The sequence below is a fragment of the Ceratosolen solmsi genome, unplaced genomic scaffold (assembly GCF_000503995.2).
Source record: "Ceratosolen solmsi marchali unplaced genomic scaffold, CerSol_1.0 scaffold1, whole genome shotgun sequence".
NCBI classification, from domain to species: Eukaryota; Metazoa; Arthropoda; class Insecta; order Hymenoptera; family Agaonidae; genus Ceratosolen; species Ceratosolen solmsi.
This window is the reverse complement of record NW_011948415.1, coordinates 6,978,502-6,992,874: the sequence shown is the minus strand read 5'-3', so window position 1 is coordinate 6,992,874 and position 14,373 is coordinate 6,978,502. Positions and strand designations below refer to the sequence as shown.

The 14,373-nt window shown below is 46.8% G+C and overlaps 1 protein-coding gene across 1 annotated transcript in view; it reads right to left on the bottom strand.

Annotated features, from left to right (window-relative positions):
- The window catches only part of LOC105368689 (rho GTPase-activating protein 20-like), a 131,004-nt gene extending 116,935 nt beyond the window's left edge, over positions 1-14,069 (bottom strand). Inside the window, exon 1 of the mRNA XM_011507758.1 lies at positions 13,575-14,069. Within this exon, the coding sequence (XP_011506060.1) occupies positions 13,575-13,892 (318 nt within the window). The 5' untranslated portion in view covers positions 13,893-14,069. The remainder of the gene's footprint in view (positions 1-13,574) is intronic.
- Between the last annotated feature and the right edge of the window lie 304 nt (positions 14,070-14,373).

Here is a 14,373-nt window from a genome sequence, read left to right as displayed (position 1 = left end):
CGAGATCGAGACGCTTCCCCGCCGAGCGAGAAGACGTTTCGGCGCGGCCTCTCCCAACTCGACCCTTCTCTACTCGTGTAATCTGGCTGTTACCTGATTCTAAACACCGTGGTAAACAACCAAGATCAAGGACTCGGAATCGTGCACCTCGGCAGGCAGACCAGTTTTCATTGCTCGACTCTAACCCTTGCTCTCTGGGGCCCGGGGCCCAAATACTCGTCGCTCTGCCAGATACGTATTAGCGCTTGCGTCGAGATGGGGCACACGTACGCGGCCCACATGACCACACCTTTCTACCTTCTGCCCTCCCTCACTTGGCTCCATAGAATTTGAATTTGTCAGTACCGAAGATAGATTTAGCCCTGCGTTATGCACTCATAAATTATCCGCCCTGATTGATTATTGTAATCTGCTTGGGGGAGCTTCGAACTGAGACGCATTCCGTTTGTAAATTATTTCTATGGCTTCGCCTCACTTCATCAGCATAGTTAAATCGGGAATTGTATTATCGTAGAGAAGATTAGGGCATCTTAGAGAAAATTTATCTAGCGCTGTCACGATCCGCATTCGAATACATTAAAATGCTTTTTCCTTTAATAAAGGACTAGCGCATCTCGATCTCATCGTTTTAAATGAACAATTAAATGATGATTACCAAGAAGACACCGCCCATTCCGACTCTCGTTTTAGGTCCATTACTAAAGCCATTTCTCACGTACTATTTAGTTGCTGAACCATCATCCAATATTATATATAGGAAAGTATATGGATATTATTTCTTGTAGAAATTATATAGAAATTATATATAGGGCTGACACTTCGTTTAAATAAGATTTTTGTAATATATCAAAATCACTCCTAATTCCAAAATAGTATATATATATATATATATGATTCAATATTATAATCCAAGTTTGAAATAAATTTTTCATCTAAAAAAATCCCAGATATAATTGCTCAAATACTTATTTATTACTACGTGTATATGCAAATATTTACGTGACAAAGGCGTGCGTGCTTGCATAATAATGCATATACGTATATAATTGCAAAACAACAAAGAGTCTGTTTTACATAGATATTTATGTAATTTAATAAGTTAATAAATTTTTTAAATAAAATCAACTCCTAATGTTTATAAATTGTATCTTTGTAAAGAAATTATTTAGGCTTATATTACGAAACTCGGTTGCAAGAAAACTAAAAATAGAACAAAATTATGTATCTTAAAAAAACAAATACAATAATTATAGCCATCTTCGAGTCGATTACTACTTTTGATAATCAAACATTACAAGTACCGATTCTTCATTTAATAGAGTGTAAGAATAATTGTGCAATCTACTTGGTAAAGCAAATTGAAAAAGTATATACAGCAAGGCTTGCCTAACAATTATACTTTATAATAAAATTTCTTTTTTTTTTCTTTTCTTTTATTTTTAATAATAATACCATTTAATTATATCTTTACGATAAAGTAAAGGAATTCAAAAGAAATTCCGATCTTTTACACAAATTTAAAAATACCACGATGACAAGTGGAAGGTATTAGTTTCCTAGATAATAAAATAATACGCTAAGAGGCGTAGAACTTAATCTTTAGGCAATTAAATATTCAAATTTGAAAAACAACGCTTTCAAATCTTCTTTATGTACACTGAGGAGGGTCCACGGAAAAGAAATTTTAACTTTCACTGGCCATTAGAATAAAAGAAGAGGAGCTGCTTAAAAGGTGGAAGAAGAAGTTTTAGCGATAGAGTTAGAGAGTAATGAAGAGGAGACTAGAATCGAGGAGATAGATAATGATATATGGATATTGAGAGAAGGAGAGACAGAGAGCGAGAGATAGAGAGAGAGAAAGATATATATATATATAGAGAGAGAGAGAGAGAGAGAGAGAGAGAGAGAGAAAGAGTACGCGCGCTCGCGGGCGCGTGTGTGTCTAGAGATGAGATACGGGCATGTTACGTAGGAAAAATGTAGGCTCCGCGGGTCAGGCAGCTCGACTTTAATAAGGCCGTCGAAAGTAAATGGAACGCGAGGGCAGGAGGGGGAGGCACATCATGATGACGAGGACTGGGCTCGAGTGCAGTGCTCTCTGCTGCTACCGTGCGTCCAGCCTAGAATTGAAAGTGCCTTGATTCGATCCGAGAGTCAAAGGGCTTGGCCACGAGTCTCTTCGACCTTCCGTACTGACCGACTTTTATTACCCGCGAACTATCGTCGCGCCATTACCTCCGCTGTCCTTACAATTAAGCCGGGCCACGTGATCAATTCCGCGCGGGCTGAGGATAGCTGTAAAAGTATTTAGCCCCGAATGGGGTTGGGCATTTTCGGAGCTTAAGAACCGGTATTAAATTCCGATGCCAGCTTTAATGTGACGCTTCAATTTAGTACCAAAAATATTAATACCGAGACATCGCAGCTTCGAATTTCACTTAGCATGCAGGATTTCTTTGCGGGCCGAGAGGCCCATGAACCTCGAGAATGTCACGTACACGCGAGGATTAATTGATGGCCACCACGTTAAAGTAAGCATATATTTAAAGCTTGTAAAATCATAACGCTAATGGCCTTACGTTGGTTTGGCTATTCCTTTAAAAAAAAAAAAATCTAGCTCAACGACTCGGCTCCGATATAAAGATAAACGTAGCGCGAGTCTACGGACGGAAATTAACCGAATTCGCCTTTCTTTTACAATGGTGCACTCGGAAAAAACGCGGACGGTAATTCCACGGCTGAGCAAAGCAAAGAAACAAGAATAAAGAATAAGTATAAGAGGATGAAGCAGACGGAGCAGTTGGTGGAAATTGAAGGGGAGAAGGAGAAGGAGATGAATAAAAGAGGAAAAAAGCATTTTCCACTAGGCACTCGAAGTGGTACTTTACGAGTTTGGGATGATTGTTCGCACTTGTATTGATTGCACTGGCGAGTGGAGGCGAGCGTGCAAATTTATTCAATAATATCTCGCGCTCACATAGTCGGGCCGAAAAAGAAGCACAAGCCGGTATGTAAAGCCAATTGCTACGGTCCGGGCTAGCGGCAGGCAGGAAGGCAAACAAAATAAGGCCCGGAGTGCGAGGGTTGGGATGGGGCGGGTGGAGGGGGAGTGTTGGAGAAAAAAGAAACAAGGATAAGGAGATGGACGAAAGGTCGGTGGTATCCTCGCTCGAGTCACTGACCCTTTGCCGCTCCTTGGCTCCTCGAGAGAGCGAGAATATCCCCCCCCCCCAACCCCACCCTAACCCCTACCCCCCACGTTCCACGCGCGCTTTATTCGCCCGAGCGTTTGGCCCATTCAAAAGGGGCGAAGAAGCGCGGTAGCGGCGTCCGGCTTTAATTCGTCCCCTTCTCCTCCGATCGATCAAACCCAACGAAAACGAGACTGGACTCGCTCCTGCATTCGCGCAACCCTGTTCCCGTCCGTCCCTCTCTCGACGTCGCCTTACCGCCACCTCCACCGTCCCTACGGCTATCCAACTTACCAACCAACCAACCAACCAACCAACCAACCAACCAACCAACCAACCAACCAAACAACAAACCAACCAACCAACAAACCAACCAACCAACTAACCCAACTTCACCGAGTCCATCCTTCTTCTAACTCCATTCTATGCGCTCCTTTATCCCGGTTCATCGCTACGTTTTGCGTGCCTACGCAAAATATAATTTGACCGCATCAAGAAGAACATTGGAATTCGCCCGCTTGCTCCTCGCTTCCTATGAGCTACCTGTTTTACATATCTACCTTGGCTTTCTTCCTTCATGGAAACTGCCTCTATTTTTATCTCTCTTAGCTCGACGGTGCGCCGTTAACTGGATGTGCAGCCGCGCTACGCCCAAATGAACGCGAAGGCACGCTTTTTAGGATTGCACAATGATTGGAACGAAACGACTACGAGTGGCAAGGCCTAGAGGAATCATTTAATACAAGACGATTGGACCTCCGTCATGAAGTTCATTAAAACGCGAGAGCGTAAGCCGAAACTTCGGTGAGTTTTGACTATTTCAAGATCAGCTGGCACTAAGGCATCCGCCATCCCGTGTAACTAGACGAATATCTCGGGGACTTTCGTTGTACTTGTCACCCCTGTGCTACGAGTTCCAGTGGGTACTTTTGGACAACTAGGAATCCGTGTCGCCGGCGGCTCGAGTGCATCAAGGCCATCGCGCTCAGCTCCGATCGAGCCGTATAACAAGTTTATTTATTGCCTCGGCCCCGGGAGTTCGTCCCGAAGCCCGACGTACGTACTCCGCGAACCGGACGTTTGACATCGCTGCGGGGGAACAAAATGTTACTGTTTCGTGATTATTACTACTCCCGCTTTATTATTCAATTTCATTTTCATGCTCTCGCGTCCAAGCCTCACCGTGCTTTCTCTACTTAATTACTCTTCGGGGAATCTTTTTTATCTCCACGCCATGCCTTTTCTCCTAGTGGTTGAGTATCCATCAGCTAGTTATGTCCTCGTATTTGTCTTCTTTCCGCTGGACTTATGAGAAAAAAAAGGAGCCAGCTCTATTTAAGACATTACCACGGTAAGCTGGCGACAAGTATATTTTCTATTTGCGCGAGAGATTTGATCCGTGATTGCGAATGCGTCGCTTTCCGTGAGAAACGCGATTAAACGTTCGACATAAGCGAACGAGTGCGAGCTTACTCATTCGATGATCGTGTACAGCGAGTCAGAGGGACAAGAGGGACGGTGAGGGAGAAAAGGAGGAAGGAAAAGTGCACTTGTAGAAAGATAAAATTTGATAAAAGAGAAAAAGAGCTTTTACCGAGACGGAGACATGTGGAGCGAAGCGAGGCATAGGAAGATGACTAATGAATTCCCCATACCGACTCTCCAAGCCGGTAAAGCCGGTAACATCAGACTTCCGGGAACATGCGTTTAGCATGGAGCTTAGGCGTCTCATCTATCGCGCGTTCCTCTCTTTAATCGATCTTTTACACCCGCGCGCGGAACCCGGGTATACAGGCTGAGACATGAGATAGAGAGACAAAGAGAGATAGAGAGAGAGAGAGAGAGAGAGAGAGAGAGAGAGAGAGAGAGAGAGAGACGGGGTACTACGACACTCGTATGCCACCCGTAATTAAAAGTGAGCTCAAGTACAAATCATGGATCCGATGAGTCGAGCTGAGCAGGCAATGCCATCGAGAAACAGCCCTAACCCCCCACCCCCATCCCCTACTGCCGTGCCCAGTGCCCTCGACAACCAGTATGGCGATTTATCGAGCACGGCTTCCAGCGCAAAAGAGCCTCATCGAAGAGTAATGTCCGACAATTGATATTTCGCGAAAAATTCAGTCTCGATTGATTGTTTATTTTATTGCTCCCCTATTGCGGCATTACTCTATCGATTTATCTCCTTGATTTATATCGTACATCAGTCCAGATGGCATTGTCTATACCATGAACATTCAATCTTGGAAATTTCTTTACTCATAGCCGAGTCAGTGCTGATAATAAAAATAGAGCATCTCAGATAATGGCTTTCATTCGGAATTGTTTCCGATTTTTACATCGATTGGCCCCTTGTCACAGTCAAGGTAGAAACTACATTTGCACAACTAATATTTATCTCCTTACATTTCGACATTTTAATTTATTATCCGTGCTTGTCAATTAAAAGACAAGTTTTCAGCATTGAGTAAACATTCTTCGCTCGCAACAAAGAGCCGTATTTATTTACCAATAGCTTACCGCCAGATTATTATCTAAAGAATGCGCAATGAGGTGGTGCGAATGAGAAGATCGTTATGAAAAAAACGGTGTTACTGATAAAAACAGACGCACTTTCGATTTCACTCTCCGCCAAGGAAAACGAATTCTTCGCGCTTCCGAGACTTTGAGCAAAGTCCCGCAGGGCGCAAAATGATTGGTTAATTTATTATCCTAATGTTCCCCGAGGTAGGCACATATTATCATTCTCATCATCATCATCATAATTATTGTTGTTGTTATTATTATTATTATTATTATTTTCCATTATTATTCACCATTGTACGTTTATAATGCTTGTCGATTGGCATTATTATTAATTATAACATGCTATTTGCTATCGCAATTATTATCATCGTTATAATTTTCCGGTGAGTGTAGGAAAGTAAGGCAGAGGGGGCAGTTTATAAGGTGATGCAAGGCGATAAGAAGAACAACGGAATAATGCGAAACGTGAAATAATGCGAAAGCGATAAGGCGACGGAGACGGGAGATGGGAAATGGGTGATGGGAGGAATGGGTGAAGTGGCACGGGACGGAGGGGAGGTGCGGAGTGGCTGTCGACCCGAGCTCGTTTCCGGACCCCGATCTCCAAGGTGCAATGCCGTGCGTATAAAGGGGTCGCCCGCTTCTTATCTGTCCGCGAGTCGTCCTCCTAGCAACCTTGGGGGCGGCTCGCACGGAGGCCTTGTGAGCATGAAAACCTCCTTGGGCAATAAAGACGAGGCGCGGAGCGTGAAACGATTATAGGCACGTTAAAAGCGCCACGTTGAAATCCGCAGCAGCGGCCGGATGCATTAGCCGTGATAAGAATCGTGGCGGTGGCATAGGAGGAGGTGGGAGGGGTAGAGAAGACAGATAACGAGCCTCGTTAAAGAATAATCCCCGGCGATTCGGCGCTTCATCTATTGACCGAGTTGGCTGATCGACCTCGACGCCCGACGACGCCGACTCCCCCTCCCAGCGTCCCGACCCCTTATCGCGCCTTTTGGGCTTTTTTTCGGAAAAACGGAGACTCGCAACGCCTGCTTCACGATGTACATATCAAGCGCGGATTGCATTACGTGCGTTTCGCAACTGGTCCGTCGTCCGCTTAGGTCATTGAACGCGCCTCGCTTCGTCAGAGGGAGGATCGCCATTTAAAAATGGCACGCGGTTAACAAGAGCGGGAGAGGTGGGAATAAGAGGTTTAGCTCGGAAAGCTTGTCATAATCTTAATTTATCCGACTTGTTTTCTGTTCTTCGTGTTCGATAGGAAAATCTAATCGAAAAGCTTAGCGAGGCTTTTATTTGGTGGCCCCTTGTCGCCCCCCCCCCCAATCATGATTTATGAGTATTCACGTGGATCGCGTAGGTGGGGATAATTCGAGTATTATTACCGGAGCAATTGGCGAATGCGCGTCTAAGCGCTGCGTGCGCGTCGAGTCGTTTCGGCGGATGGCAAGCGATTGAAAGAGGGACCGCGTAAACATGACTAAAAATAACTAGAGTGGCAATTAAATTCAAATTTGGATAAAGGAGGAGATTTATGTGGCAAGACGTAACCCAAGACGCTTAATGAATTTGAGAGTAGGCAACGGACGAGAGTAGGTAAGCGCGTGAGCCCTTCGCTCCTCCCGAATTTTCTCAGAAGCAATTTTTTCTTTATCAATCTTATTACGCCCTTTCCGAGAAGGTCCCGAGAGAGCTCCACAGGTGCCGGAGCCATCGCCTGCCCAGTGCCGCTCCTATCCGCGCTTGGCTCCTTCGATTAAAAAACGAGTCATCTTCGTCGAGGGGTAAAGAAAAGCGACTAAAAATTCGCGCAGCGGACTACGTCCCATTGAAGAGCCGAGCGGCCATCTATCAAGGCTTAATTTTTCCTCGTTTTTTTTTTGTTCGTCTAACGAGAGATTCGTCACTAGACAGTGGAAATATTGATAAAAAAAGAACCAATATAAATAAATAAAAAAAAAAAACAAATAAACAAACAGAAAAGAACAGCAAAAAGAAGAAGAGACAGAAGTAACGAAAAGGAAAAAGAAAAAAAATAGAAAAGAAATAAGAAAAAGGAGGAAAAGGAAGGACAAGAAGAGAATGAAAAGAAAAGAAATTCAAGCAAAGGTCATCTAAAATTGACAATGGTGGAGGCGAATTCCTTTGAGAATGTATGGGGTCCGATTCTGCAATAGGAGCATCGATCGGACGCTTGCACCGCGCCTCCTTTCGCAGTATATTTTCGATGCCCGCGAGCCTTCTTGCTTATTTTTTGTCGATTGTCCGTTAACATTTTTTGCATAAAGCGCTCGCTCTTCTCCTCCGCGCGCCCGCCCGCATTTTTATCACCCTTCGTTCGACGTCTTTATTTTTCGCTCGGACTTTCAGGTAGTCATCGTTAATTTCGGCTTTAAAAGCTTTTTAAAGTGGAGGATGCCCATCGCGAAAAAAATGTAGCGCGGGCGGACGGGGCTACCGAGGCAGCGAGTTATCGGAATTTCCAAACATGTTCTTAGCAAGTACGAGCTTATAGGAAGTTCCCTAACGATTTCCTCCTCCACGGTCTCTTCACAAATCTCGAAGAGACTATCGCGCACGCTGGGGTAAAAAATATGCGTGAACAAAAGCGTAGCGAGTCGATAATGTCATTACGGTGTGATGATGACGATGCTGACTAGGAAAAGGAGGAGGAGGAGGAGGAGAAAGAAGATGATGATGGTGATGATCATGGTTACAACGACGGCAACAGCGACGACGACGGCGACGACGACGACGACGACGCTGATGATGATGATGATGATGATGATGATGATGATGATGTTGATGATGTTGATGATGATGACGAGAACGATGAAAGTGAGCGCATGAGGGTAAGAAGGTGTACAAGGATGTGGACGAGGACGAGGTCGAGAACGAGGATGAGAAGCTGGATGTGGATAAGACAGAGAATGAGGAGGAGAACAAAGGAGGGAAAAGGAGGGAAAAGGAGCGACAATGGCACCAGTGGGGGATAAATCCGCTGAATTATGGCGGGCAAAAACGTTAATAGGTCTTCAATTACGGTGGCGCAGAATCGCGAGTCTCATTGTCGTTTTTCAGCCGGACAGCAACGCGGCAGGCGCTGTTGTTGCGTGCGAGAAGCGATTCGTTTGGCAGTCGCGGCTTATGTATAAGTCAGGCATTTGTAACAACGGCAAGAGAGTCGGGGAGTCAGAGTCCGAGTCAGAGGCCCGGAATGCCCAATCGTACGAACCTCAGGGTCACCGCTCGCTACCTTATAAGGAACCATTTCAATGCGCGCGTTTTTAAATTTCCTCCTTTTTTATCCTTTTTCAAGAACATCAGGAGACCGAGTGCAATACTTCGTCGTGGCTCATTTCTACTCATCCCACTTACTCTCCCTCCCTCCCCCCTCCCGTTATATTGGCTTTTACGTGTCGATCTACTTCTGAGAACGACATTACCGGTCCCGGCATTTAATTTCATTTTCAATAAACGCCACTTTACTTTGTTTCTTCGCAGCGCCTTTATTACAACACGACCACCTTATTTTTACGTTAAAAAATCGTTTGTAAGCTAATAATAAAGCAATTTAAAATGTTTTAATGAGAGGAGGCCGCCGCATACAGCTGCGCGTCTCCGTACACGGACGTGTAATTAAAATAAAAAAAGCGACTTAGTCTCTAATCAGCTGGGGACCTCTCATGAATCAGTCTTCGGGGAATAATCCAAGTTTCTTCGGACATCTGTATCGCGAAATTCAATTAACCTGCATGATACCGTATTGCAGGTCTCTGCTCTCCCAGTTAAAATTAAAATATTCGAGCTGGCGTTTTTTCATTTAAATCTCACCCGCTGCACGATTATCAGCAAGAGAGAAGGAGGGAGGCATGGAGGAACAGGAGCCAAAAAAGTTGTTGTACGTTACGGACTGCAATAATACTTGTAGAGTAATAACAGTCCGATACGTTACAGTATATCTCATTCGAATACGAACGTCGAATTTTCTTACTCGATAGCGAAGACATACATTTTATAAAACTTTCAAAATTCGTAGAGAAGACTCGGTATATTGTACTGAAAATCTTGATCTCTTGGCACTTTAAAAGTTAAAATAGGCGCAGATGCGTGACAGTTGATGAGTTTAATCGAGGCCCTTTGTTACGCGACGTAAGTGCAACGGACGACCTCTGGTTGATTCTATAAAGTTGAAGATTGGATGGAGATGGTGGCGTGTCGGGTAAAGCGAGAGACGTTTCCGTATCTTCGACAAGAGAAGCGCCTCCAATTGTCCCGATCCTATCATTAGCACAAATTCCCTCTTGGCTTGTTATATTTGTTACGAGTCGACAGCGATATCGCGCTCAAGGTCGGGAGCGCAATTCACCGTAACTGCAGTCACACATAAGAATGTGTGTATCAAACACCGGGACGTGCTTCAGTTTTCAGGTTTTATCTGATTTTTCCATTTTATATATCGCTTTATTATGTATACAAGAGTCCGTGGACTACTTGACATTGGTGCATAAGATATTATTTTACTTATATCGGGCGTGCGCGCGCGAGCGAAATGCATAAGTTGAGACGAGTGAGCATTTGTGCACCATCGAATCATCTCGGCGCATTTTGCTTAAAAATTCGTACTTAATTCAACATGAAAAGAGCGAGTTTATTCACAACGCTCGTATATAATTATTTTTATTCGCATTTAATTAATCCTTTCGAAAGACACGAACACTAACCTTGGCCAAACACTGCCGCCGGCCAATTATATCAATATTTATCAATGTTACAATACGTCGTGGTTTCCTTAAGGGAACGACTATCCAGTTGCTGGTAGGCATGGGTGGGGGGCATTATAAAAATCGTTATATAATAATGTCATTATAAAGCGCGGCTAACAATATTGCCCTCTGTGTACACGAAGCGGGCAAATCATAGTCGCTAATTAGTCGCTTAAGAATCATCGGTCTTGACTCCCTTCTCACCCGAATTGTGAGAAAGGCAAGGGGGGAAGGGTGAGCAAATCGGTCGCGCGAATCGTCAATGCAATGCGTAACATCAGCGCTACTCGCTGGTGCATGAGCAGGAAGAGAGAGTCTTCGGCTTCGTTCCGACGTGCGCGTGCACGCGGACATTGGAAGATCGCTATCGGGGAGTGAGTCGCGCGTCGCTGAGCAGAGGAAGGCGTCGTTAAACGAGCAGCGGCACTATCGGCTTACAGCCTGCACGATGCAGGGGGAGCGACGGAAGTTTGGCCGATCCTCGTTCTACGGGGGAGCGCGCAATGACCCTAATGGCGTCTTAAATCATCTTCACGCGGCGGCGGCGGCGACGGTGGCGGTGACGGTGACGCTAACGGTGGCGACGCAAAAACACGGATAAGGGCCGCGTATAGAGTAAGGTGGCGTGAGAAGGAAATGAAAAATTGGACGAAAAATGAGGAAAGCCCATGCGGTCGAGCACCTTTCTCCCACGAGGTGCATCCTACCGATCCACTTAAATTGCCCTCAACTGGCCAATGAAGGAACTTTTTCTGTAAAGATTTTTTGTATGCTATCGAGGGAGTGAGTTGTCGTTGCAGTGATTTTTTTTTCTAATGTCAGGCACAATGGTACCGGTAACGAACGTCATTCGGCTCGACGATGAATAAAATGCATGAGTAATTAAATGCACGCTCGCTCGCTTACAACTACCACTACATGCGCCTCGTGTTATTACACGTGTATTTGTCCAGCGATCTCTAGATGGCAGGCAACGAATGATGTAGTCTCGTGTGGTGATCGGTAGGCCGAAGAGATATAGCAGAAGAGTCTCGGGGGCGATGAAACTTTACGCCCAAATGGAAGATTATACATTTGTTTTAGAATTATAAACAAGCGCGCGAGAGCTGTTGTACAAAATGGTCGAATGACATCACGAGGCAAAACCTCCAGCGCAACTAATTGCTTTTTTAGAGCTCGTTTAACCCAATTTATAGAAAATGTAAATAACATGCCGTGTGCCAAGCCCCGTGACAATGTCATTATGGCCAGGAAAAAAAAAAGAGGGGAAGAGGGATAAAAACGAAAGGACAGACGAGACGAGAGAAACAAACAAACGCGAGGAATTTCCCTCGGCCAAATTGCGTCGCAACATATCATCTTCATCGTAAAATAAGAGTAATTTAAACATCGGGCCGGATGAAGGAGCGCGCTCGCTGACAGTCACGTAACCCGGAGAATCCGAAAATATTTCGATCGTCTTAGCCCGTCCACGAGAGCGATATAACAAAAAGCGGATGGCGGGACAGAGCGATAGGGAGGGAGGGCGGTATGGAGGAAGGAATGGAGGGTGGGATGAAGGGAGGATTGGAGAAAGGGAGGAAGACATAGCATGTAAGAGAGAGAGAGAGAGAGAGAGTGAGTGAGTGAGTGAGTGAGTGAGTGAGTGAGTGAGTGAGAGTGTGAGAGGGTCGGCGAGGGGAGGGGGAATTGGAACGTAACGGCTCTGGCGCATCTGGCCGAATTAGCGACGGCACGTTGAACGTCAGGTGAACGGCAGGAAGAAGAAAGACGAAGGTCCTCCGGGCGCGGTCAAATAATCCGACAGCGAATTTTCGCCGCGCCAAATTCAAGCCACAGGCTGGGCGTGGAACCGCGCGAAAAGCTGCGCAGACGCAGGGCCGCGCAACTGGAGCACACGATCGACTACGTCTCATTCGTTACCTAATCTCGTGCGACACGGCACGGCGGCACCAGCTCCACGAGCAATTCCAATAATTAATTACGCGCATCGATCGCGGAAGTCCACGCGAATCGCATCTTCGGCTTCTACCTCACGCCGCGTCGCGCCTCCCCAACCACGACGAATCGAGGCAAAACATTCTCCACGAAATCGCGCGTGGTCGGTCGCGTGCATTTTACAGATAATGATGACGATGACGACAACAATATATGATAATGATGATGAAGGAGAAGAAAAAGACAATAATAGCCGACTGACGGGGCTATCCAAGACGTTCGGCGAGTAAACTTTCGTCCTCGCGAGTGCCGTACGTGCGTGCCCGTCGATCGGCCGAGTACTTGCGCATAGGCGGCGCAAGCGCGCACATTATGTTTTGGCCGTTAAATACGCGCTTCCAAGTTATTATCGAAGTTGCATTGTGCCGAGGCGGGAATAATATTTTGAGTACGCTATCGCGGCCGATACGCCACTAATGCCCGATCAATTTTCTTTCTACGTCTCTCACTATTGACTAATTGGTCGAATTTAAATAGGCTCGATTCGGCCAATTGCTGGCAGCCAATTGCTTTTTACTCGACGTCGCGACTCTACTCGACTCTACTCTACTCTACTCTACACGACTCGACTCGACTCGACTCGACTCGACGCTAAATTTTCCAATGGCCTCCGACGACGGCCGAGTCAACCAGCGAGCCATTAAACACGTATTTATCCAGTTTGGGCGCTGCGCCGCTGGAGGTGCACAGACATGTCGTTTCGTCGTGTATTATTTGCAATAGCGGGCGAGTTGTTTAACGACGAGTGCGAGCGACATTATTCGATAAAATCAAAGCCAGAGCGCTGCAATCGATCGACCTTTGCGAGTTATTGACTCTCATGTTTTTCCGACGCAATATACTTTTACTACACGTTTAATATTCAATAACAATGTGTGCCAACGAACGAACGAGTGTGCTTCATTGTCATTCGATAAGGCTGTGTAGTATTACGAATTGCACTGTGTTTTTGCCGTCGAGGATAGCGAATGGCGGCGGCTATTTGTTTTTCCAGCTGGGAGCAGCGACTTGCGACGTCGAGGATCGGGGTGAGCGGGGTGAGCGGGGTGAGCGGGGTGAGCGGGGCCGGGAATAAGCAAAAGCTCACCTCTTTCATGCCGTCGAGTCGGCCGAGGCTCTTGGTACCTCGCAGCGGTGGGAAAGCCAACTCCTGCCAGGACGAGCAGGGCTGGGGCTCGCCGACGGCGGCGAGGTTCAGGCCCCGGGCCCGGCTCTTGCTCTTGCGCTTGTCGAGCAGGTGCTTCGCCCTGGATTTACGCGCGGGCGTCGCCGTGGACGCCTGGCCGTCGTCCTCCGGCTCGCTCTGTACCTCCCAGCGCGAGGGCGACTTGAAGCGGCGCCGGGGACTCGTCGGCGAGGTGACCGGCGACGTCAGCCGCTGAACGAGGCTCCCGAACATGGTCATCCTTCGGGGCCCACCCGGGCGTCCCCAACAGTCCCCGCGCTTTTCGGCTCCCGTATCTCGCGGACTCAGGCGCGTCCCATTCTCCGGGGGCCTCTCGGCCCGTTCCCGTGCGCACAAACGGCGCCTGGGACCGCGGCCCCGGGGCTCTCGCGCTCTTTACGACCCAGAACCGCGGGATGAAAGTCTCGGCTGGACGAGGCCCCGCACCGGGAAATATCAGGCCGCGAAACGTGTCCTTGACGCCGCTCTTCTCACGTCTCTCTGGTATTAGTAATGATGACGGCCTCGGGCCTCTCTCAGGCACTGGCAACACTCGCGCACAGCCGCACGTGCACCGGCTCCGCCGCAGCAGGTGCCTCCTCGTGCTGAACGTCGCGACAGAGAGATGAACAACAGAGATATAGAGAGATATATAGAGAGAGATATGTAGAGAGAGAGAGAGAGAGAGAGAGAGAGAGAAATAGAGAGGCTGATCGAAGCG